This window comes from Salvelinus alpinus, chromosome 9 (assembly GCF_045679555.1).
Source record: "Salvelinus alpinus chromosome 9, SLU_Salpinus.1, whole genome shotgun sequence".
Taxonomy (NCBI): Eukaryota; Metazoa; Chordata; class Actinopteri; order Salmoniformes; family Salmonidae; genus Salvelinus; species Salvelinus alpinus.
This window is the reverse complement of record NC_092094.1, coordinates 32,592,534-32,617,910: the sequence shown is the minus strand read 5'-3', so window position 1 is coordinate 32,617,910 and position 25,377 is coordinate 32,592,534. Positions and strand designations below refer to the sequence as shown.

At 41.7% G+C, this 25,377-nt stretch overlaps 2 protein-coding genes across 2 annotated transcripts in view; both read right to left on the bottom strand.

Annotated features, from left to right (window-relative positions):
* Positions 1-2,251, bottom strand: part of LOC139584665 (FERM domain-containing protein 4A-like) — a 191,323-nt gene extending 189,072 nt beyond the window's left edge. Inside the window, exon 1 of the mRNA XM_071416777.1 lies at positions 1,595-2,251. Coding sequence (XP_071272878.1) covers positions 1,595-1,639 — 45 coding nt within the window. The 5' untranslated portion in view covers positions 1,640-2,251. The remainder of the gene's footprint in view (positions 1-1,594) is intronic.
* Positions 2,252-17,660: 15,409 nt separating this feature from the next.
* Positions 17,661-21,386, bottom strand: LOC139584661 (putative nuclease HARBI1). Its single transcript, XM_071416768.1, has 11 exons — positions 20,645-21,386; positions 20,381-20,557; positions 20,229-20,290; positions 20,060-20,146; positions 19,931-19,972; positions 19,689-19,862; positions 19,574-19,609; positions 18,921-19,475; positions 18,736-18,851; positions 18,528-18,639; positions 17,661-18,433 (listed from the first exon to the last, which is right to left on the bottom strand). The coding sequence occupies exons 8-11, from the start codon at positions 19,390-19,392 to the stop codon at positions 18,063-18,065; spliced, it is 1,071 nt and encodes a 356-aa protein (XP_071272869.1). The 5' UTR covers positions 19,393-19,475; positions 19,574-19,609; positions 19,689-19,862; positions 19,931-19,972; positions 20,060-20,146; positions 20,229-20,290; positions 20,381-20,557; positions 20,645-21,386; the 3' UTR covers positions 17,661-18,062.
* Between the last annotated feature and the right edge of the window lie 3,991 nt (positions 21,387-25,377).

The following is a 25,377-nucleotide window of genomic DNA, read 5'->3' as shown; positions in this document are numbered from 1 at the left end:
TACAAAAGTATCTATATCCACAGTAAAACGAGTCCTATATCGACATAACCTGAAAGGCCACTAAGCAAGGCAGAAGCCACTGCTCCAAAACCGCTATCAAAAGCCAGACTACGGTTTGCAACTGCACATGGCGACAAACATTGTACTTTTTGGAGAAATGTCCTCTGGTCTGATGAAACAAAAATAGAACTGTTTGACCATAATGACCATCGTTATGTTTGGAGGAAAAAGAGGGAGGCTTGCAAGACAAAGAATACCATCCCAACCGTGAAGCACGGGGGTGGCAGCATCATGTTGTGGGGGTGCCTTGCTGCAGGAGGGACTGATGCACAACATCTCAAGACATCAGTCAGGAAGTTAAAGCTTGGTCGCAAATGGGTTTTCCAAACAGACAATGACCCCAAGCATACTTCCAAAGTTGTGGCAAAATGGCTTAAGGACAACACAGTCAAGGTATTGGAGTGGCCATCACAAAGCCCTGACATCAAACCTATAGAAAATGTGTAGGCAGAACTGAAAAAGCGTGTGCGAGCAAGGAGCCTACAAACCTGACTCAGTTACACCAACTCTGTCAGGAGGAATGGGCCAAAATTCACCCAACTTATTATGGGAAGCTTGTGGAAGGCTACCTGAAACATTTGACCCAAGTTAAACTATTTAAAAGCAATGCTACCAAAAACGAATTGAGTGTATGTAAACTTCTGACCCAGTGGGAATGTGATGAAAGAAATAAAAGCTGAAATAAATAATTCTCTCTAGTTTTGATCAGTTATCAGTTAACTACTCTTTATAAATAAGACGGAAATAATTACAGTAACATCTTCAAGTGATGTGGTGTGTTTTTCCACAGAGTCCATGGCTAAAGTCATCTTTGTGGTTAATTCATTCATGCATATATTTGAAATACTGTAAGTGTTTGTATGTTTGGACCATGATGCTAACACTATTTCAAGTCAGTAATTTCGACAGAGGTAAAGATATGCTGCTAGCTATATTTTGACTTATGTTCCAACTTTCTTCCCCTTTCCATCTTCCACACACACACACACACACACACACACACACACACACACACACACACACACACACACACACACACACACACACACACACACACACACACACACACACACACACACACACACACACACACACACACACACACACACACACACACACACACACACACACCGGCAGCACATTCAGCACATCGCCCATCTGGTAACAGTGATATCTGTTCTCTGTGTGATGTCTCATAACCAGCCCACTGCAGAGAGATCCCTGTGAGCACGTGGAGCATTTAGACAAAGCAAGGAAACGTACACAGATTGGTTTGAAGCACAGAAATGTTTGATGAAATGGTACCTTGTTTGATGATAATATGATATTACATAACTACTGATTTCTTTATGATAGAGGTGGGAGATTTGTGGAGGGTGTATAGTAGTGTACATAGGAGCTCATGCAACACCTCCCCTCGTGGGGTGACATCTTGCTACCTGCTTCAGTGACTGTGTGTGTATATGTGTGGTTGTGCCTGTGTGCGTGTGTGTGTGTGTCTGTGTGTAAAAATTCCTGGACCTCTCCTACTCACCATAAGCAAACAGACAGCTGATTCGGGCATGAGTTGGACGGCCATGATGGGGTCCTGTAGACTGACTGAAGTTCACCAGGGAAAACGACCAGACGCCTCAACGAGAGAGACCTCTCCTCCTCTTCTTCTTCCTCAGAAACCAAGTCTTCACTCAGTGAGCACACATCCCTTTGTCCTTACCTTCTGTTTGTTGTTTCTACTCTCCTTTTTCTCAGCTGACCCTCTCCCTCTTCATTCTCACCATGATCCCCTCGAGACCCTCTTCAACTCCTGACGCTGAGGCGAAACCGTTATCTCTCCTTCACTCTTCACTTATTTTTCTTCCTCTCCTTCTGTCCTTCTTGTCTTTGATAAGCAGAGAAGACCCCCTCCTCTTCAGCTTTGACACACCCCTCCTGTACAGCCCTCTCCCCCCTGCTGAAACCTCCTGGGATCCCTGTACCTCAGGAGTGTGCCCCCCTCCCTCCTATCCTCCCCTCTTTTCTCCCTTAGTTTCTCACAACACAAAAGCCTGAGAGGCAGCAATACGCTCCTCTCCTCTTGATCTCTTATTTCGTTCCTCTCCAGTCACCACGCGTCTCTGTCTGTCCGTTCTGTCCTGGGACTGTACTGTTTCTGTTCAAGAGAACCCCCCCTCTGGCCACGATGTTCCCCCACCGAGAGAGAGAGAGAGAGAGAGAGAGAGAGAGAGAGAGAGAGAGAGAGAGAGAGAGAGAGAGAGAGAGAGAGAGAGAGAGAGAGAGAGAGAGAGAGAGAGAGAGAGAGAGAGAGAGAGAGAGAGAGAGAGAGAGAGAGAGAGAGAGAGAGAGAGCAGACCGCGCCTATCGACAACGGCAGATAGTAGATCAGACGCTGCAAAGGAGCATGGGAGTTGGGCAAACACACCTCAGCTCGCTTAATGAATGGGGTGTATACAGTATGTGGTTGTGTGAGTCTGTGGGTGCAAGTGTGTGTGTGTGTTAACAGCTCTCTAGCCATAGAGTATCAACAAGCAAAATCACCTGTTTTCAGACCTCTTTTTAGAGATGACTGACAGCAGCATGGCAGATAAATAATTCAGATAAAAACACTGTCTCAGCGTGGCTTTTGTTCTCTCTCTGGGGGGGATAAAGAGTGTGCATATGGTTACAGTGGTAACAGTGAGAGCTGAACACTGTACAGTAGTACTGTCGTCTGTTGCAGCCATGAGTCTCAGACACAACCGTGCTGAACATTTAACAAATGCAACTAGTCCTCTGTGTGTTAATCCTCTCATACATCGATAACCAGTTCAAATTTCCTGTTACTGCAGTATTATTGAACTGGTGTATAAAACTGACTCAAATTAAGATCCTGCATTTGTAGGGGAGAGTGGGGTAAGTTGAGCCAAAGGGTAACTTGAGCCACCCTTGTTTCTAGAAAACTATACACAAAATGTATCATTTGACCAAATATTTAGGGAGAGGTCATCATTTCATGGAGTTTGTCATTTATTGGAGTTTGTGAAAGAAGAAACCACATTGAAAAAGTGGTATGCAAGTTAGGTCGAAAAAACTGATTTGTTTTGTGTTAGAGACTTCATGCTGCTTGCATCTAAACCAAAGTAATTTCAAGATTGTTCTATACATCAATTGGGGTATCTATAAGCTTCAATATGAGGTCCTAAACCTAGCATGAACGTGTGTCCTTGTAGCTGTGTGAGCTAATAGTCAAAATGTTTGTCTTGGGGTAAGGAGTGTCAATAGCTATGGGGTAACTTGAACCAATGGTTGAGCCAATGGCAAGCGTTTTCTTCACAAGCGTAATGCCAGGCATTATCGCTGGGATATGAGGCAACAAAAAGGCCAATGTTGAAAACAATTTTCAAAAACAAAGTGTTTGTTAAGTGATTGTGATTGTGTTGAATTGTGTATGGGAAATAAATATACATTTTAAAAAGGTAGTGGTAATATTTAATTTAGTATAGCAATTTGTAGTCGGCTTAACTTACCCTGTCATACAGCTCAATTTACCCCATATCCGGGGTAAGTTGTGCCAAGAGACCACTTTTATGGACAAGCTTTGTTTTCAAAACAGTAATGTTTAAATTAATTCTGATTATTTCCGGGTATACACAACATCCTGAAATACATGTAGACATCTTTGTTAGAAAGAATACTACATTTCTCTTAACAGAGTGATGCGGAATGTAAAAAAATGGCTCCACTTACCCCACTCTGCCCTACTATACTTAATTTATTTAATTTGTTGTTATGAGCATTTGGGAAGTATTCTGAAAATATAGTTTACCAAGCTAGCAATTACTTCACATTTGAAGTAGCTACACTAAAGCTACCCTTAAGAAAACCATAGTTTGCTTAACTAAAATGACTTTGAAAAAGCAGTTGACTACGTCCAAACTACTTTGTGATACAGTGCATTCGGAAAGTATTGAGACTTTTTCCATATTTGTTACGTTACAGCCTTATTCTAAAATGGATGAAATGTGTTTTTGTCCCCTTCATCAATCTACACACAATACCCCATAATGACACAGTAAAAACTGGTTTTTAGAAATGTTAGAAAAAAACTGAAATATCACATTTACAGAAGTATTCAGACCATTTACTCAGTACCTTGTTGAAGCACCTTTGGCAGCGATTACAGCCTTGAGTCTTTTTGGGTATGACGCTACAAGCTTGGCACACCTGTATTTGGGGAGTTTCTCCCATTCTTCTCTGCAGATCCTCTCAAGCTCTGTCAGGATGCACGGGGAGCGCAGCTGCACGACTATTCTCAGGTCTCTCCAGAGCTGTTCGATCGGGTTCAAGTCCAGGCTCTGGCTGGGCCACTCAAGGACATTCAGAGACTTGTCTCAAAGCCAGTCCTGTCTTGGCTGTGTGCTTAGGGTCATTGTCCTGTTGGAGGGTGAACCTTTGCCCCAGCCTGAGGTCCTGAGCCCTCTGGAGCAGGTTTTCATCAAGGATCTCTCTGTACTTGCTCCGTTCATCTTTCCCTCGATCCTGACTAGTCTCCAACTCCCTGCCAAACATCCCCACAACACGATGCTGCTACCACCATCATGCTTCAGCGTAGGGATGGTTCCAGGATTCCTCCAGACGTGACGCTTGGCATTCAGACCAATGAGTTCAATCTTGGTTTCATCAGACCAGAGAATCTTGTTTCTCATGATCTGAGAGTCCTTTAGGTGCCTCTTGGCACTGTGTTCTTGGTGACCTTTAATGCTGCAGAAATGTTTTGTCACCCTTCCCCAGATCTGTGCCTTGACACAATCCTGTCTCGGAGCTCTACGGACAATTCCTTCGATCTCATGGCTTGGTTTTTGCTCTGACATGCACTGTCAACAGTGGGACCTGTCCAAATCATCTCCAATCAATTGAATTTACCACAGGTGGACTCCAATCAAGTTATAGAAACATCCCAAGAATGATCAATGGAAACAGGATGCACCTGAGCTCAATTTCAATTCTCATAGTAAAGGGTCTGAATATTTATTTCTAAATAATTTGCAGAAATTTCTAGAACTTGTTTTCGCCTCGTCATAATGGGGTATTGTGTGTAGATTGATGAAGAAAAAAGTGTAATCAATTTTATAATTAGGCTGTAACGTAACAAAAGGTGGAAAAAGTAATTGGTTCTGAATACATTCTGAATACCCTGTAAATCACCATACAGTATCTAAATCTGAAATATCATGGACTACAAATTGCAAAATAGTTCACTCTTGAGTCAGATGCTAACAGAATGTGTAATTAGGCCTATTTAACACAAAAACGATGTTTCATGTGAGAATTAGGCAGGTCTGATGCCAAAAAATAAACGAAATTCTTGCGTTCTTCACCCATATAATTTATTTTTTTAAGTAGTGTATAGTTCCAGTTCTATACCGCCACATGGCAAAAAAAAAGTAATTAACTACTGAAAACACTACCAAGATTGGAATTTAGTTCAGTGGTAAGTAACCAAGCTACTGCAAAACTTTTGTTAAATTACTAGTTGAATTACATGTAGTTTACTACTCCCCAACACTGGTTGTTATGTGTGCAATTAGTTTCAGTATAGTTTAGGTAATTTTGAAGCAATTATCGGGGTGATTATCAACAGGTCAGAACACCTTCAACTGTCCAGAGTGGGAGGGGCAGCAGGGGGGAAGCCATTCAAAAAATGACATGTCCTCCTTAAACTGGTTATAAAACCAGTTCTGTTTGTGACATTAAGATTCTATCAATGACAGTGTGTTACATAGACGTATTTAGGAAAAGTCAAGGATGGGGAGGACATGAGAAAAATATTACATGTAAATCTCTGCGCTCCTAGTGTTAACCTCCCGCCCTTCCCCCTCCCGCCCTTCCCCCTCCCGCCCCGTCAGTCACTCTCTCCCCTGTTTTTCTAACTTTTTTTTCTCCCTCACCTTCCCTCTCCTTCTCTTCCCTCTTTTGGAGAGAGAACTAGGAGCAGCATTATTCTCTCTGGGGGGCTAACATAGTTTTTCCAAACACAGCCACTCCCCCCTCTGTCTTACTCTCTATTTATTTCGCTATCTGTCTCTCTTTCTCTGTGTGTGTGTGTGTGTGTGTGTGTGTGTGTGTGTGTGTGTGTGTGTGTGTGTGTGTGTGTGTGTGTGTGTGTGTGTGTGTGTGTGTGTGTGTGTGTGTGTGTGTGTGTGTGTGTGTGTGTGTGTGTGTGTGTGTGTGTGTGTGTGTGTGTGTGTGTGTGTGTGTGTGTGTGTGTGTGTGCTAGTTGGACCTACTGTATTGAGGGCTGCTGAGAGACAACATCACAGCTACTGACGGATCACTACGGCAACCACGTGTGACAGAACCAGTGAATTAACCAGAGGAAGAGAAAAAATACATAATATATTTTGTACAGACTGTACGATGTGGTTCTTTACACTGTATGTGTGTTGTGTTGTACACACACAACCTTCAGTGAATCTTGAGTTTTGTTGATTTGTGGCAATCGTTATAGCACAATCAATATACTTTTGTAAAAGCTATTTTATTTAAGTATCAAAAGCAAAAGTAAATGTTACAATATACTTAAGTATCAAAAGAAAAAGTAAATGCTATAAATTATTTAAAATTCCTTATAGTAAGCAAACCCGATGGCACAATTTACTTTAAAAAAAATTACATATAGCCACTGGCACACTTCAACACTCAGCCATAATATACAAACAAAGAATTTGTGTTTATCGAGTGGACCAAATCAAAGGCAGTTGGAATGACCACGTGTTCTCTTGATAACTGCTAAATGCAATGAGTACTTTTGGGTGTCAGGGAAAATATATGGGAGTAAAAACTACACATTTTCTTAAAGAATGTAGTGGAGTAAAAGTAAATGTTGTCAATACCCCCGAAACATTGTTCAATAGTACTTCAAATATTTTTGCTTAGTTACTTTACACCACTGAAACCATGTACATTGCCTTCAGAAAGCATTCAGACCAATTGACTTATTCCACATTTTGTTGTTACAGCCTGAATTTAAAAATGGATTAAAAAACATAAAAATTCTCACCCATCTACACACAATACCCCATAATGACGAAGCGAAAATATGTTTTTAGACGTTTTTGCAAATGTTTTGAAAAATAAATACAGAAATATCTCATTTAAATAAGTATTCATACCCCTGAGTCATTACTTTGAAGAATAACATTTGGCAGTGATTACAGAGTCTTTCTGGGTAACATTTGCCTATTATGCTTTTCAAAATTCTTCAAGCTCTGTCAAATTGGTTGTTGATCATTGCTAGACAATCATTTCAAGTATTGTCATGGATTTTGAAGTAGATTTAAGTCAAAACTATAACTCGGCCACAGGAACATTCAATGTCTTTTTGGTAAGCAACTCCAGTATTGATTTGGCCTTGTGTTTTAGGTTATTGTCCTGCTGAATTCATCTCCCAGTGTCTGGTGAAAAGCAGACTGAACTAGGTTTTTCTCTAGGATTCTGCCTGTGCTTAACTCCATTCTGTTTCTTTTTTGTGCTGAAAAACTCCCCCTTCTTTAACTATTACAAGCATACTGATAACATGATGCAGCCAGCAGTGGTACTCAGTAATGTGTTGTATTGGATTTGCCTCAAAAATAACACAAAAGTTAATTGCTTTGCCACATTTTTTGCAGTATTACTTTAGTACCTTGTTGCAAACAGGATGCGTGTTTTGGAATATTTTTATTCTGTACAGGCTCCCTTCTTTTCACTCTGTCAATTAAGTTAGTATTGTGGAGTAACTACAATGTTGTTGATCCATCCTCAGTTTTCTCCTATCACAGCCATTAAACTCTGTAACTGTTTTAAAGTCACTATTGGCCTCATGGGGAAATCCCTGAGAGGTGTCCCTCCTCTTCAGCAATTGTGTTAGTAAGGACACCTGTATCTTTGTAGTGACTGGATGTATTAATACACCGTTCAAAGTGTAATTAATAACTTCACCATGCACAAACGGAATTCACTGTCTGAATTTTTACCCATCTACCAATTGGTGCCAATCTTTGTGAAGCATTGGAAAACTCACTGGCCTTTATGGTTGATTCTGTGTTTGAAATTCCCTGATCGACTGAGGGACCTTACAGATAATTGTATATGTGGGATAGAGAGATGAGGTAGTCATTCAAAAATCATGTTAAACACTATTATTGCAGACAGAGGGATTCCATGCTTGATAATGTATGTGATATCAACAGAGAGGTATATTTTCTGGGTGATTTAAATGTTAACTGGCTTTCATCAGCCTGCCCACTCAAGAAAAAGCTAACTTTAACCAATGCCTGGTTCAGGTTATCAGTCAACCTACCAGGGTAGTTACAAACAGCACAGGAATGAAATCATCAACATGTACTGATCAAATCTTTACTAATGCTGCAGAAATGTGCTTGATAGCAGTATCCAGATCCATCGGATGTAGTGATCACAATATAGTAGCCATATCTAGGAAAACCAAAGTTCCATAGGCTGGGCCTAATACAGTGTATTCCTATATTATTGATGTAAAGAATATTTGTTGGTCCGTGGAGTGTAATGAGGAGCAAACAGACGTTGCACTTGACACATTTATGAAATTGCTTATCCCAGTTACTAATAATGCACACATTAAGAAAATGACAAAAGAAACTGTTACATCTCTGTGGATTGATGAGGAATTGAAAAATTGTATGGTGGAGAGGGATGAGGCAAAAGGAATGGCAAATAAGCCTGACTGCACAAACAATTGCACAATCATGTGACTAAACTGAATAAAAAGAAGAAGAAACTACACTATGAAACAAAGATAAATGTCATAAAGAATGAAAAAAGCTTTTACTATTTTGGGAACAGTTTTGGGGAAAAAAAGTAAACTCATTGTCACGTTCGTCGTAATGTGGAAGAGAGGAGGACCAAGGCGCAGCGTGATATGAATACATCTTCTATTTATTTAACGAAGATGAACACTAAACAAACTATACAAAAATAACAAAACGACCGTGAAGCTATCATACAAAAGTGCAGACACAGGCAACTAGACATAGACAATAACCCACAACCCACAATACAAAACAGGCTACCTAAATATGGTTCCCAATCAGAGACAACGCAAAACACATGTCTCTGATTGAGAACCATATCAGGCCAAACACATAGAAATAGACAAACCAGACATACAACATAGAATGCCCACTCAGATCACACCCTGACCAAACAAAACATAAAACATACAAAGCAAACTATGGTCAGGGCGTGACACTCATCCATTGAATCAGATGGCTCATTCATCACAAAACCGACTGATATTGCGAACTACTTATTTTTTTCATTGGCAAGATTAGCAAATTTAGGCATGAAATACCAGCAACAAACATTGACACTACAAATCCAAGTATATCTGACCAAATTATGAAAGACAAAGAATTGTAATTTTGAATTCCGTAAAGTGAGTGCGGACGAGGTAAAAAAAAGATTGTTGTCTATCAACAATGATAAGCCACAGGGGTCTGATAACTTGGAAGGAAAATTACTGAGGATAATAGCGGACGATATTGGCACTCCTATTTTCCATATATTCAATTTAAGCCTACTATAAAGTGTGTGCCCTCAGGCCATGAGGGAAGCAAAAGTCATTCCGCTACATTTTTTATTTATTTTATTTCACCTTTATTTAACCAGGTAGGCTAGTTGAAAACAAGTTCTCATTTGCAACTGCGACCTGGCGTAGCAATTCGACACATACAACAACACAGAGTTACACATGGAATAAACAAAACATACAGTCAATAATACAGTAGAACAAAAGAAAACAAAAAGTCTATATACAGTGAGTGCAAATGAGGTAAGTTAAGGAAATAAATATGCCATGGTGGCGAAGTAATGACAATATTGCAATTAAACACTGGAATGGTAGATCGGCAGAAGATGAATGTGCAGGTAGAGATACTGGGGTGCAAAGGAGCAAAATAAATAAATAAATACCAGTATGGGGATGAGGTAGGTAGATAGATGGGCTGTTTACAGATGGGCTATGTACAGGTGCAGTGATCTGTAAGCTGCTCTGACAGCTGGTGTTTAAAGCTAGTGAGGGAGATGTGAGTCTCCAGCTTCAGTGATTTTTGCAAATTCGTTCCAGTCATGGGCAGCAGAGAACTGGAAGGAAAGACGACCAAAGGAGGAATTGGCTTTGGGGGTGACCAGTGAGATATACCTACTGGAGTGCGTGCTACGAGTGGGTGCTGCTATGGTGACCAGTGAGCTGAGATAAGGCGGGGCTTTACCTAGCAGAGACTTGTAGATAACCTGTAGCCAGTGGGTTTGGCGACGAGTATGAAGCGAGGGCCAACCAACGAGAGCGTACAGGTCACAATGGTGGGTAGTGTATGGGGTTTTGGTGACAAAACGGATGGCACTGTGATAGACTGCATCCAATTTGTTGAGTAGAGTGTTGGAGGCTATTTTATAGATGACATCACCGAAGTCGAGGATCGGTAGGATGGTCAGTTTTACGAGGGTATGTTTGGCAGCATGAGTGAAGGATGCTTTGTTGCGAAATAGGAAGCCGATTCTAGATTTAATTTTGGATTGGAGATGCTTAATGTGAGTCTGGAAGGAGAGTTTACAGTCTAACCAGACACCCAGGTATTTGTAGTTGTCCACGTATTCTAAGTCAGAGCCGTCCAGAGAAGTGATGCTGGACGGGCGAGCAGGTGCGGGCAGTGATCGATTGAATAGCATGCATTTAGTTTTACTTGCGTTTAAGAGCAGTTGGAGGCCACGGAAGGAGAGTTGTATGGCATTGAAGCTCGTCTGGAGGTTAGTTAACACAGTGTCCAAGGAGGGGCCAGAAGTATACAGAATGGTGTCGTCTGCGTAGAGGTGGATCAGAGAATCACCAGCAGCAAGAGCAACATCATTGATGTATACAGAAAAGAGAGTCGGCCCGAGAATTGAACCCTGTGGCACACCCATAGAGACTGTCAGAGGTCCGGACAACAGGCCCTCCGATTTGACACACTGAACTCACACATAAGAATAGTAAAGCCCCCTTTACTGGCTCAAATAGTCGACCAATCAGCCTGTTACCAACTTTGAGTGAAGTTTTGAAAAAAATGGTGTTTGACCAGATCCAATGGTATTTTACAGTAAACAAATTGACAGACATTCAGTATGCTTATAGGAAAGGACATTCAACAAGAACAGTACTGTCATGATGTGGCCCTTTCTGGGTGTAGATTGTGGCTTCCCCCTCTCTCACTCTCTCCTACGCCCAGGTTTTGTTATCATACTGAATGTTTATTGTATATGCATAGTCACTTTAACTATACATTCATGTACATACTTCCTCAATTGGGCCGACCAACCAGTGCTCCCGCACATTGGCTAAACGGGCTATCTGCATTGCGTCCCACCCACCACCCGCCAACCCCTCTTTTACGCTACTGCTACTCTCTGTTTATCATATATGTATAGTCACTTTAACCATATCTACATGTACATACTACCTCAATCAGCCTTACTAACCAGTGTCTGTATGTAGCCTCGCTACTTTTATAGCCTCACTACTGTATATAGCCTGTCTTTTTACTGTTGTTTTATTTATTTACCTACCTATTGTTCACCTAATACCTTTTTTGCACTATTGGTTAGAACCTGTAAGTAAGCATTTCACTGTAAGGTCTACACTTGTTGTATTTGGCGCACGTGACAAATAAACTTTGATTTGATTTGATCTCAGGTCGTAAATTCCTGGCGGAGACTGTCCCCCTGTTCATGCAGAGAGCAAGACCACAGAATGAACAAGGGATTTCACTTGGCCAAACTCCTAAATCCCCAAAATGGGAGTTTTAAACAATATGTCCACCTTTGAGAGTGTGGGAATGGTCCGTGGACACTTAAGGGACAGTTGTGTTGAGTGTGTTTCATTTGGTGATCTCATGATGGACTGGAAACACACATAACTATATATCTGAATGTGTACATTTCTCAATTATGGTGTTTGCATCTACTTATTGTATAAAATTAATGAGTAAAGATGAAACTATTTGTGAAATTATGTAATGTAATGTGCACATGTAATGTGATGTTAACCTTTCATTTTGAGAGAATTGTATTCCTTGTAAAGTTTAACTAGTCAGCGGCCACGCCCCCGTGAGCACAGACATGATCTGGCGTCATGGAATCGCCCTCTTCTACTGTTACAAATAAAAGCCCCTCCTACGAAAATCCTCTTCAGACTAAGCAAACCTACAGCGTGGGCTGTGATTGCAAATAGTTAAGACCACGCATACCTCGATGTAAACTGAGGTGGCACAGGTTTGAGTACCACGATTAGAAAACCATTCCACGTGGAGCATTGGCTACATCAAATCAAATCAAATCAAGTTTATTTTATATAGCCCTTCGTACATCAGCTAATATCTCGAAGTGCTGTACAGAAACCCAGCCTAAAACCCCAAACAGCAAGCAATGCAGGTATAGAAGCACGGTGGCTAGGAAAAACTCCCTAGAAAGGCCAAAACCTAGGAAGAAACCTAGAGAGGAACCAGGCTATGAGGGGTGGCCAGTCCTCTTCTGGCTGTGCCGGGTGGAGATTATAACAGAACTATGCCAAGATGTTCAAAATATTCATAGGTGACAAGCATGGTCAAATAATAATCATGAATAATTTTCAGTTGGCTTTTCATAGCCGATCATTAAGAGTTGAAAATAGCAGGTCTGGGACAGGTGGCGGTTCCATAACCGCAGGCAGAACAGTTGAAACTGGAATAGCAGCAAGGCCAGGTGGACTGGGGACAGCAAGGAGTCATCATGCCCGGTAGTCCTGATGTATGGTCCTAGGGCTCAGGTCCTCCGAGAGAGAGAAAGAAAGAGAGAATTAGAGAGAGCCAAGATTTTCAAAATGTTCATAAATGACAAGCATGGTCAAATAATAATCAGGAATAAATATCAGTTGGCTTTTCATAGCCGATCATTAAGAGTTGAAAACAGCAGGTCTGGGACAGGTAGGGGTTCCATAACCGCAGGCAGAACAGCTGAAACTGGAATAGCAGCAAGGCCAGGCGGACTGGGGACAGCAAGGAGTCATCATGCCCGGTTTGCCGTGACGTATGGTCCTAGGGCTCAGGTCCTCCGAGAGAGAGAAAGAAAGAGAGAAGGAGAGAATTAGAGAGAGCCAAGATTTTCAAAATGTTCATAAATGACAAGCATGGTCAAATAATAATCAGGAATAAATATCAGTTGGCTTTTCATAGCCGATCATTAAGAGTTGAAAACAGCAGGTCTGGGACAGGTAGGGGTTCCATAACCGCAGGCAGAACAGCTGAAACTGGAATAGCAGCAAGGCCAGGCGGACTGGGGACAGCAAGGAGTCATCATGCCCGGTTTGCCGTGACGTATGGTCCTAGGGCTCAGGTTCTCCGAGAGAGAGAAAGAAAGAGAGAACGAGAGAATTAGAGAGAGCATACTTAAATTCACACAGGACACTGGATAAGATAGGAGAAGTACTCCAGGTATAACCAACTGACCCTAGCCCCCCGACACATAAACTACTGCAGCATAAATACTGGAGGCTGAGACAGGAGGGGTCAGGAGACACTGTGGCCCCATCAGAAGAAACCCCCGGACAGGGCCAAACAGGAAGGATATAACCCCACCCACTTTGCCAAAGCACAGCCCCCACACCACTAGAGGGATATCTTCAACCACCAACTTACAATCCTGAGACAAGGCCGAGTATAGCCCACAAAGATCTCCACCACAGCACAAACCAAGGGGGGGCGCCAACCCAGACAGGAAGATCACGTCAGTAATTCAACCCACTCAAGTGACGCACCCCTCCCAGGGACGGAATGAAAGAGCACCAGTAAGCCAGTGACTCAGCCCCTGTAATAGGGTTAGAGGCAGAGAATCCCAGTGGAGAGAGGGGAACCGGCCAGGCAGAGACAGCAAGGGCGGTTCGTTGCTCCAGAGCCTTTCCGTTCACCTTCACACTCCTGGGCCAGACTACACTCAATCATATGACCTACTGAAGAGATAAGTCTTCAGTAAAGACTTAAAGGTTGAGACCGAGTCTGCGTCTCTCACATGGGTAGGCAGACCGTTCCATAAAAATGGAGATCTATAGGAGAAAGCCCTGCCTCCCGCTGTTTGCTTAGAAATTCTAGGGACAATTAGGAGGCCTGCGTCTTGTGACCGTAGCGTACGTATAGGTATGTACGGCAGGACCAACTCTAGAACAAGCATCTCTGTTTTGTCCGAGTTTAAAAGTAGAAAGTTTGCAGCCATCCACTTCCTTATGTCTGAAACACAGGCTTCTAGCGAGGGCAATTTTGGAGCTTCACCATGTTTCATTGAAATGTACAGCTGTGTGTCATCCGCATAGCAGTGAAAGTTAACATTATGTTTTCGAATAACATCCCCAAGAGGTAAAATATATAGTGAAAACAATAGTGGTCCTAAAACGGAACCTTGTGGAACACCGAAATGTACAGTTGATTTGTCAGAGGACAAACCATTCACAGAGACAAACTGATATCTTTCCGACAGGTAAGATCTAAACCAGGCTAGAACTTGTCCATGTAGACCAATTTGGGTTTCCAGTCTCTCCAAAAGAATGTGGTGATCGATGGTGTCAAAGGCAGCACTAAGGTCTAGTAGCACGAGGACAGATGCAGAGCCTCGGCATGACGCCATTAAAAGGTCATTTACCACCTTCACAAGTGCAGTCTCAGTGCTATGATGGGGTCTAAAACCAGACTGAAGCATTTCGTATACATTGTTTGTCTTCAGGAAGGCAGTGAGTTGCTGCGCAACAGCTTTTTCAATTTTTGAAAAAGCTGGAATGGAATGGAAGATTCGATATAGGCCGATAGTTTTTTATATTTTCCGGGTCAAGGTTTGGCTTTTTCAAGAGAGGCTTTATTACTGCCACTTTTAGTGAGTTTGGTACACATCCGGTGGATAGAGAGCCGTTTATTATGTTGAACATAGGAGGGCCAAGCACAGGAAGCAGCTCTTTCAGTAGTTTAGTAGGAATAGGATCCAGTATGCAGCTTGAAGGTTTAGAGGCCATGATTATTTTCATCATTGTGTCAAGAGATATAGTACTAAAACACTTAAGTGTCTCTCCCGATCCCAGGCCCTTGCAGAGCTGTGCAGATCCAGGACAGCTAAGCCCTGGAGGAATATGCAGATTTAAAGAGGAGTCCGTAATTTGCTTTCTAATGATCATGATTTTTTCCTCAAAGAAGTTCATGAATTTATTACTGCTGAAGTGAAAGCCATCCTCTCTTGGGGAATGCTGCTTTTTAGTTAGCTTTGCAACAGTATCAAAAATAAATTTTGGATTGTTCTTATTTTCCTCAATTAAGTTGGAAAAGTAGGATGATCGAGCAGCAGTGAGGGCTCTTCGGTACTGCACGGTACTGTCTTTCCAAGCTAGTCGGAAGACTTCCAGTTTGGTGTGGCGCCATTTCCGTTCCAATTTTCTGGAAGCTTGCTTCAAAGCTCGGGTATTTTCTGTATACCAGGGAGCTAGTTTCTTATGACAAATGTTTTTCGTTTTTAGGGGTGCAACTGCATCTAGGGTATTGCGCAAGGTTAAATTGAGTTCCTCAGTTAGGTGGTTAACTGATTTTTGTCCTCTGACGTCCTTGGGTAGGCAGAAGGAGTCTGGAAGGGCGTCAAGGAATTTTTGTGTTGTCTGAGAATTTATAGCACGACTTTTGATGCTCCTTGGTTGGGGTCTGAGCAGATTATTTGTTGCGATTGCAAACGTAATAAAATGGTGGTCCGATAGTCCAGGATTATGAGGAAAAACATTAAGATCTACAACATTTATTCCATGGGACAAAACTAGGTCCAGAGTATGACTGTGGCAGTGAGTAGGTCCAGAGACATGTTGGACAAAACCCACTGAGTCGATGATGGCTCCGAAAGCCTTTTGGAGTGGGTCTGTGGACTTCTCCATATGAATATTAAAATCACCAAAAAATAAAATATGATCTGCTATGACTACAAGGTCTGATAGGAATTCAGGGAACTCAGAGAGGAACGCTGTATATGGCCCAGGAGACCTATAAACAGTAGCTATAAAAAGTGATTGAGTAGGCTGCATAGATTTCATGACTAGAAGCTCAAAAGACGAAAACGTCATATTTTTTTTTGTAAATTGAAATTTGCTATCGTAAATGTTAGCAACACCTCCGCCTTTGCGGGATGCACGGGGGATATGGTCACTAGTGTAACCAGGAGGTGAGGCCTCATTTAACACAGTAAATTCATCAGGCTTAAGCCATGTTTCAGTCAGGCCAATCACATCAAGATTATGATCAGTGATTAGTTAATTGACTATAACTGCCTTTGAAGTGAGGGATCTAACATTAAGTAACCCTATTTTGAGATGTGAGGTATCACGATCTCTTTCAATAATGGCAGGAATGGAGGAGGTCTTTATCCTAGTGAGATTGCTAAGGCGAACACCGCCATGTTTAGTTTTGCCCAACCTAGGTCGAGGCACAGACACAGTCTCAATGGGGATGGCTGAGCTGACTACACTGACTGTGCTATTGGCAGACTCCACTAAGCTGGCAGGTTGGCTAACAGCCTGCTGCCTGGCCTGCACCCTGGCCTGCACCCTACATGGCTGGAAATGGTTCAACTCTGAGACTATCGATCCCTACAGAATAAGAGCAAATCTTAGATACGAAGTACTAGTCTGCAGCTAGAAATGACATAAACCGAGGACAAGAATACCAACAACCGCTGAAACATCTATTCTATGAGAACATTTCTGAAAGGTACTCTGAGGTATCCATTCTAACCAAGAAAGACTTCAGGGAAACAGAAAGAGAGAAAGAGACTTGGATAAACTTTCCAGCCGACAGACCAGGGGCCTGTTGCACAAAACTAGGATAAGGGATTAAGCCAGGATATCTTGGTGATCCTGGCTCAATTGATCCGTAATCCGGTTGCACTAAAGATGGATAGGGGGCAGGAGGATATGTTATGGTATAAATTACCATGGAGATTTATTCTGTGGAGCTAGCCTGCTCCAGACCAGGCTAAATTCCAGGATCTATTTAATCTCATCCCTAATGTCAGTCAGCAGTCACCACAAATGGAAACCAATAGTTATTTCACTGCTCACTATACATTGTTATCACATATAACTAGACCCACTGTTATTATTTAAACGTTTGTGATCATTAATTTCAATGATTTTGGATAAAAAATGATTTTTAGATGATGTTGCTATCATTAGATAATTTAGTTTCCCATAGACTATAAGGCTATATATAAAATGATAGAATATTAGGGCCACAGAGGGGAAAAAAACACAAGTCATAATATTGTAACCAGTTGTTTTAAAGGAGGACAGTTGTTAAAATGACAGATGTGGGGCATTTCGTGAAATTGTACTTCAGTATGGTTTCATAAACAAAGACATGCTGATGTGCCAGAATATTAAGTATCACATTGTCATAAGTATCAAAACTGTAAAAACAATATGTAGCTTTTCTGCAGAAAGAACCAGCCTCATAAATGTATGACTTTATCCTTTTTCTTCAGTGTGGCCCTAGTACTCTGTCATATAAACAAATACACATTCCATATGAATATAAAAACACAATGTGTAACATTATGTTCCTTTATTGAATAAGGACAAAACAAAGCAGGTAAACCATCAGCTCCTTTCGAAACTGAAGTCACAGTGACTCTACAAGATGGAAAGCACAGAATCCAAGCATATTATACAAAATGATACATACACATTCAAAGGTCTATATATAACACACCCTGCATGTCTGCACACTAAAATAAATGCAGGACAAATCCATACACATCAACTGAACAGACAAATGAATGGATGCAGTAGCCTCCCTGCAGCCTTGTATTACACACAGTATACCGCACAAACATCATAAGAGGCCAAATTCGTCAAAAAACGAACCCAAAAAAAAACAAATTCCTCTGCCACCGCAGGACATATTTAACCAAAATTGAAAGCACACATACTAACTAAAATAATTCAACACATATTGGTCCCTCAGCAGCCGACCACTGTCGTCATCAGGGAAGATTGCCGGATTGTCCCAGTCCATGGCTGGTGGCACTCTGGGGGCCCTCTCCTTCCTCAGGCAGGCCACATTGTGGAGGACAGCACAAGCCACAGTAATATCACATGCCCTAACAGGGCTGACCCTTAATTTGTGAAGGCAGTGAAAGCGTGCCTTCAGGAGGCCAAAGGTCATTTCAACTCTGGCCCTGGTCCTGGCATGGGCATGGTTGTAGGCCTGCTGTGCTTCCTGGGGGTCTGTGAAAGGTGTCAGGAGAAAAGGCTGGCAGCCATACCCCCTGTCTCCCAGCAACACACCAGAGAATTCACCTGTCAACACAAAATCTCATCATTACTACCTCATAAACACAGTGATATTCTTGACACAGCCATGATGGTTATAAATAGGGGTTGTGTGGCTTACCTTGTGATAGGCACTGATAGATTTCAGAGGCCCGAAAGATTCTGGAGTCATGGACTGAGCCAGGCCATTTTGCCACAACATTGCTGATCACACAGTCAGCATTGCAGACCATCTGAAATCATAAGATGAGGAATATTACACCAATCAATGCACATCACTGGCAATGCAGAGTGTTCGTCAATGGACAATATCAAAAAGTTATGTTCACCTGAACATTAATGCTGTGAAAGGATTTCCTATTCACAAAATCGGCCTCATGGGCACCTGAGGGGGCTTTTATCCTTATGTGTGTGCAGTCCACTGCACCAATGACATTGGGGAAACCTGTCACACAAAGTAATGAGTATCCTACTATGTGTTAACAGTTGTCCTGTAATTTGTAGATCCTCTTACCTGCAATCCTATAGAACTCCTCTTTGATGTCACAGAGTCTTCTGTGGCCAGGGAAGGAGATGAAGACATCTGCTAATGCTTTGATAGCCAGACACACACTCCTTATTGTGCGGCAAATTGTGGCCTTGTTCAGCTGTTCTGCATCCGCCACTGAGTACAGGAAGGCTCCACTAGCAAAAAAGCGCAAGGCCACACAAACCATTTGCTCCACACTCAGTGCATGGCTCCGTGCAGTGCGGTGCTTAATCCTGGGACCCAGTAGTCTGCATAGATACCTGATGCCATCTGCAGAAAACCTGTATCTTTCATATAGATGGTCATCAGGGAAGGCCAGTGGGTGCAACCGGTCCCTGAAGACCCTTTCTCGCCTGAAGGCTCTCCTCAGCACAAGTGCTTCTTCATCCACCACATCTCGCACGAATGGGCATGCCATTGTCAGAGCAGAAAGGAACACACAATTTTGGGCCTTCATATAGGCTAGTGGCCACACCTGGTGCTGGGGGGGTGGGCAAAAGAGGGCGATGCCTTATAACGATGACTTGGTTGTACTGATTGCTGGGAAAATAAAAAAAACCTTAGAAAGATGCCACCGTCCTGTGTGCTCACAATAAGAGCTCATATGTCATGGCTCACTTGACTTTACGAGAATATACCTAATTTTTATTTTGAGCTGTGTCATCTTCTTGGAGCTGGGGGAGGAAAGAAAAATAATGAATAATACATTTGTGTTACAGTTAGCATACAGTGTACATTGAAGGCATATCTCACCTCCCTCTCAAGTTTTTTTATTTCAAGGTCCAGTTTCCTAATTGTCCTCTTTTTTATTTCGGACTCCAGTGCAAGATTTTCCATCTTTTTCTTCTTGTACTGAATGTCTATGTCTGCCAGTTCTATTTGGCGCCGGAGGTGGTTGCCATACAACTTTCTGATAGCTTGTGAGCTCTGTGAACACAATACAATTAGCGCAGCTGGAATTTGGCAGGATGTGGTGTCCTTTTATTAATACGCACTATGTTGCCAGGCTGGTTTTCCCACTGTATAGCATCTGGGTCCTGTAAAAGAAATTAGATTTTTTGATTTTGATGAGGACTCCTCACCATTGTAGAGTAAATAGTACTTTCACAGTCTTAACATGATACCTCATGCCTTCTGGAATCCAGAGAGATGGTCTCCTCCTCATCATCGTCTCCATCATGTGCTGTTGCTGCTGCGCTGGGGCCTTCACCCTATCACATTTAATCGGATTCATATTGAAGCTAGTAGACAAGACATGCCAGGCCTACAGTATGCCTTTGATGGAGTACTCACTGGATCAGCATCGTCTGGTGCTTGTGCTGGTGGCTCTAACAGGAACACAGTGCTGCCAGACACTGCAAGGCAATAGGTAAACCAAAGTCAGACAGTCCAAATTGATTCAATATGAATGTGGTTGTATCCCATGTAGAGATGGAAGGACATACCTTGAATGAAGCGGGTGGCATCTTGGGAGGAACCTATGCTCGTCTCTTTCCCCCCAGGGATCCCCTCTAAGACGGGCCTGCCTTTATTTAGCTCCAAGGCCATGTCCTCTGCTGGGGTAAGGTCAGCCTTTGGTGACCCACCACCCGTGCCTTGTCTGTGGGTATTCTTTTTCACTGCTAAAACAGTACAGACAATGTGTGAGCAGGCACCTTCTGGGTACAATATATGCTTGTGCTTTGTTAAATATTAGTCAGGGACCATACCATTCTGCAGAATGTTCTTGTATTTGATTTTGACCTGCTGCCATGTCCGTTTTGGCCCGTTCATGTTTAATCTACACACACACACACACACACACACACACATTTAATGGAGTCACACTGCAAAAAATTACTTGGTATTTTTGTCTTGTTTTCAGTAAAAATATCAAAAAATTTATCATAGCTTTATACAGTGTGATGGAGTTACTTTACACAATTTCACTCATATCTGCAGTGCATTTCAATTAAAAATTTAACCGTTTCATAATTACAGTACAACTGCATTTTTGGAGATGTGAATTAAATATTTGAATTGTAATTGTGATGTTTCAGCGGAGCGGTGAGTGTGTAATTGTGCACTACTTACGCATTCAGGCGGTCTGCAATACTTTGCCACGCTTTTTCTCTTTGCTTTATCACTGTGGCGGTGTTGCCTTTCTTCTTAATTATATCTTTTACCTCCTCGTATGCCTCCATGAGGATTTGTGCTTCCGACGGGGAAAAGTACGCGGCTCTAGTTGCCATGGTAAATCAGTTAATCTGTGATCTGTGGCGGGGTCTATTTGAGTGAGCCGTGAGCGCGCACCTATCCAGGATTGGTTTCACCTGGCTTAATGAATCCGTGTCTGCTCATCCTGGCTTGGTCTTTGTGCAACCAATTAAGCCTGGACGCACATGTTTTGGCTTCATTGAGCTCAGCTGAGTCATTTATCCCGGATGTCTTAATTCTACTTTTGTGCAACAGGCCCCGGATTCCAACAGAGAAGACAACAATGACATACACCGTAAATATGTATTTGTAATTATTCTCGAATGAGCGGCATTTCATATGCGCAGGATTAGCATTTCAATGTATATAATTATTGACTGTGTAATGAATCCATTTAGTCTTTCCCGCTCTTTCTCAGTCCACACCCCCTTCCCTTTGTCCACCAAGCCGTCATATCGGTTTAGTCCACAAGGGAATCTTCCCTATCATTGTTAGTAACCAATATCTACTGTTTGTTTGTTTATGCATTTCTGTGATTATTTAGATAGTCAGTAAATAAATGATTAAGCCAATTGGTGTATGGGTGATTTATAGTAAATGCTGGGTTCGTGCAGATAACCAACGTTCAGATGAGACTGACATGAGGTAAAGAATAATTAATTAATAGAATACTAATTGATCAGATATAAAATATCTGAAGAGTTATATTCGGAAAAGTATAACTTTGTAATCTGAAGATTTTCCGTGGTGCCCTGACTTCCTAGTTAATTAAATTTGCATGATTAATTTAATCATGTAATAATAATTACAGAGAATTGATTGGATAAAATAACATTCTTCACCTTTAATGATGCCAAAGACACAACAGTACTTACACAAATGACTGACGGTTGGCTGAGAGAAATTGATAATAAAAAGATTGTGGGGGCTGTTTTGTTAGACTTCAGTGCGGCTTTTGATTTTATCGATTATAGTCTGCTTCTGGAAAAACGTATGTGTTATGGCTTTGGGTGTGCACTCTTATCTGTTATGATGGTTGTGACGTCTTCTGGCAGTGTGATAGGTGGTGCCACCTCTGACACTCCTGGACCTTCACTGCTGTGGGTGTCGCTACGATGACCTGGTATGGACCCATCCATCTGGGGTGGTTCCACTTCCTTTTGTGGACCTTCAGCTTGATCCATTCTCCAACGTCAACAGGTAGGCTGTCTGGGTCACCCTCTTTTGGAACTTCCTGGGTTTTCCTGTATTGGGAATACAAAGACCTAACAGCATGGGTTAGTTCCTTCATATATTTGCTCAAATCATCATCCTGTGCAGTCAGGTCAGTCAGTTTTGGAGTCATTGGTCTGTGTAAAGGAACGTTCATTGGGTGGCCAGTTAAGAGCTCATGTGGACTAAGCCCTGTCCCGCGGTTTATGCTACCAGAGAGAGAACCAGCAGGTGGAGGAGACTAGTCAAGTCCTGACTATACAACCAAAGACAGTACAGTTTAACCCCTTATTTTTGTTGACACAAAACTACCTCCATACTTCCATTGATTTCTATGGGTTACCTTCAAATGAGATAAAAACGGAGGACGCCATCGTGTTTGTGAGAGTCTCCCCTTTTCATAGAGTGGTCATAATAGTTTGTAGGCTAAACCGGTTGGACGTTTTTGTGAGAAGACACATTTTCGGGATGTCTTATGGCCTGACAAACATAACTGTAGCTCAGACAGGTGAATGCTTTGGATTGAGACACAGCCCATTAAATCATCTGTTTGACAAGCGTTCTTGGAAGTCTCACGATGTTGCGCCTATGGGTTAGAAACTCTATGGTACAACTGTAACTCCAACCCCTTTGACTCCACCCACTAACAAACAATAGGTGTTGGAAACAAGAATTTAGAGACTGAAGGGATTTTAGAAACAAATGAGCTACGGGGAACATCATCTCTCAGACACAGTCACAGGTATATGGTAAGTAACTCAGAGTATAATGGTTTTGACCCTTGCCTGTCCTGACTCCAAGCCAGCCTGCCTGACCACACTGCCTGCCCCTGACCCTGCCTGCCGACCTGTACCTTTGCCCCCCTCTGGATTACCGACCTCTGCCATTACCCTGACCCTGAGCCTGCCTGCCGCCCGGTACTGTTGCCCCACCTCTGGTTTACTGACCCCTGCCTGCATTGAACTGTCTATTACCTGACTCTGTTGGAATATTAAATGTTTGTTTATTCGACGTGTTCTGCATCTGGGTCTTACCTTCATAGCTGATAATTATATTAGTATTATTTTTAGATAAGATTTCTGAAAACCTTTGTACAGCATTCTGCCCATGTATCACCATTAATCTTTAAACATGTATGTATGCATTTTAAACATTTTATTATGACCCAATAGTAAAGTGTCAGCCATGTGGTAAGTGTTCAGGGCCAAGTGGTGGATAGGGTGTTTCTACTCTGTCTAACTGTCTAAAGGCGCACTGCATTCTCTCGAAAAGCACTTTGTAAACATAAATCATCACTATTTTGTATACATTGTTACTGTCTTCTCTCAGTTTAGAGACCAGCAGCCCATACAGTTAAATAATGGTTAAATAAAAAATACAGAACAGCGAGATATGGATGAGTTTTCACTTCCTACGGCTTCCACTAGATGTCAACAGTCAATAGAACTTTGTCTGATGACTCTGCTGTGAAGGGGGGCTGAAGGAGACAGGAATGAGTAACCAAAGCCATGAGGTCCCCACGCTTTGACCACGCGCGTTCATGTGGGAGGCAGCTCCGTTCCATCGCTCAACTGAAGTCAATGTAATTCTCCGGTTGGAACGTTATTCAAGATGTATGTTAACAACATTCTTAAGATTGATTTAATACATCGTTTGACATGTTTCTACTGACTTTTGGACATTTCGTCACGTTATAGTGACGCTTTGTGACTTTGGAATTGTTTACCAAAGTAAGCTAACCAAAGTAGCTAATTGGACATAAATAACGGACATTATCGAACAAATCAAGCATTTATTGTGGACCCGGGATTCCTAGGACTGCATTCTGATGAAGTTCATCAAAGGTAAGGAAACATTTATCATGTATTTTCTGGTTTCTGTTGACTCCAACATGGCGGCTAATTTGGCTATTGTTCTGAGCGCCGTCTCAGATTATTGCATGGTTAGCTTTTTCCGTAAAGTTTTTTTGAAATCTGATACAGCGGTTGCATTAAGGAGAGGTATATCTATAATTCCATGTGTATAACTTGTATTATCATCTACATTTATGATGAGTATTTCTGCTGAAACGATGTGGCTATGCAAAATCACTTGATGTTTTTGGAACTAGTGAATGTAACGCGGCAATGTAAACTCAGATTTTTTAATATAAATATGACCTTTATCAAACAAAACATGCATGTATTGTGTAACATGAAGTCCTATGAGTGTCATCTGATGAAGATCATCAAAGGTTAGTGATTAATTTTATCTCTATTTCTACTTTTTGTGACTGCTATCCTTCGCTGGAAAAATGGCTGTGCTTATTGTGGTTTGGTGGTGACCTAACATAATCGTTTGTAGTGCTTTCGCTGAAAATAATATTTGAAATCGGACACTTTGGTGGGATTAACAACAAGATTACCTTTAAAATGATATAAGACACATGTATGTTTGAGGAATTTTAATTATGAGATTTCTGTTGTTTGAATTTGGCGCCCTGCACTTTCACTGGCTGTTGTCATATCGATCCCGTTACCGGGATTGCAACCATAAGAAGTTGTTAAACATGAATATAAACTAAACTTATTTGCAGATGATCTCCTGATATATCTGACCAATATTGAAAACTCAATTCCCTTTGCTAAAAATATTTTCAGAATACTCTAAGACCTCAGGATATGAAATGTATGTGAAAAAATGAAATAATGGCAATAGAAAAAAGTAAAAACAATAACTCACAATCTACAGCGATGTTTTAAGTGGACCTTAAAAAATATGAAATACTTAGGATGCTTAATAAGTGACAACAATCAACAAATATATAAAGATACCATTATTCCATTACTCAACAATATGAAAGCAGATCTAATAAAATGGAATAATCTTCCCATAAATATTACTGATAGACTGAACCTCTTTAGAAAAGCATGGCTGCCAAAATTTTTGTGTTTAGTTTTGGTAATAGCAATTACCCACTGAAGACAATCTTTAAAAAAGTATACTCGGTCATAACAGACTTTATATGGGCCAATAAAATTCATAGAATAAAAAG

Bases quoted from the DNA above. Each gene is read 5' to 3' on its own strand.
- LOC139584661 (XM_071416768.1), bottom strand. From the start codon at position 19,392: ATGAAGGCCCAAAATTGTGTGTTCCTTTCTGCTCTGACAATGGCATGC. The intron at 18,852-18,920 runs GTAAGAGGATCT...TTTGTGTGACAG, and splicing joins GGAGTTCTATAGGATTGCAG to GTTTCCCCAATGTCATTGGT. The intron at 18,640-18,735 runs GTGAACATAACT...TTATGATTTCAG, and splicing joins TTCACAGCATTAATGTTCAG to ATGGTCTGCAATGCTGACTG.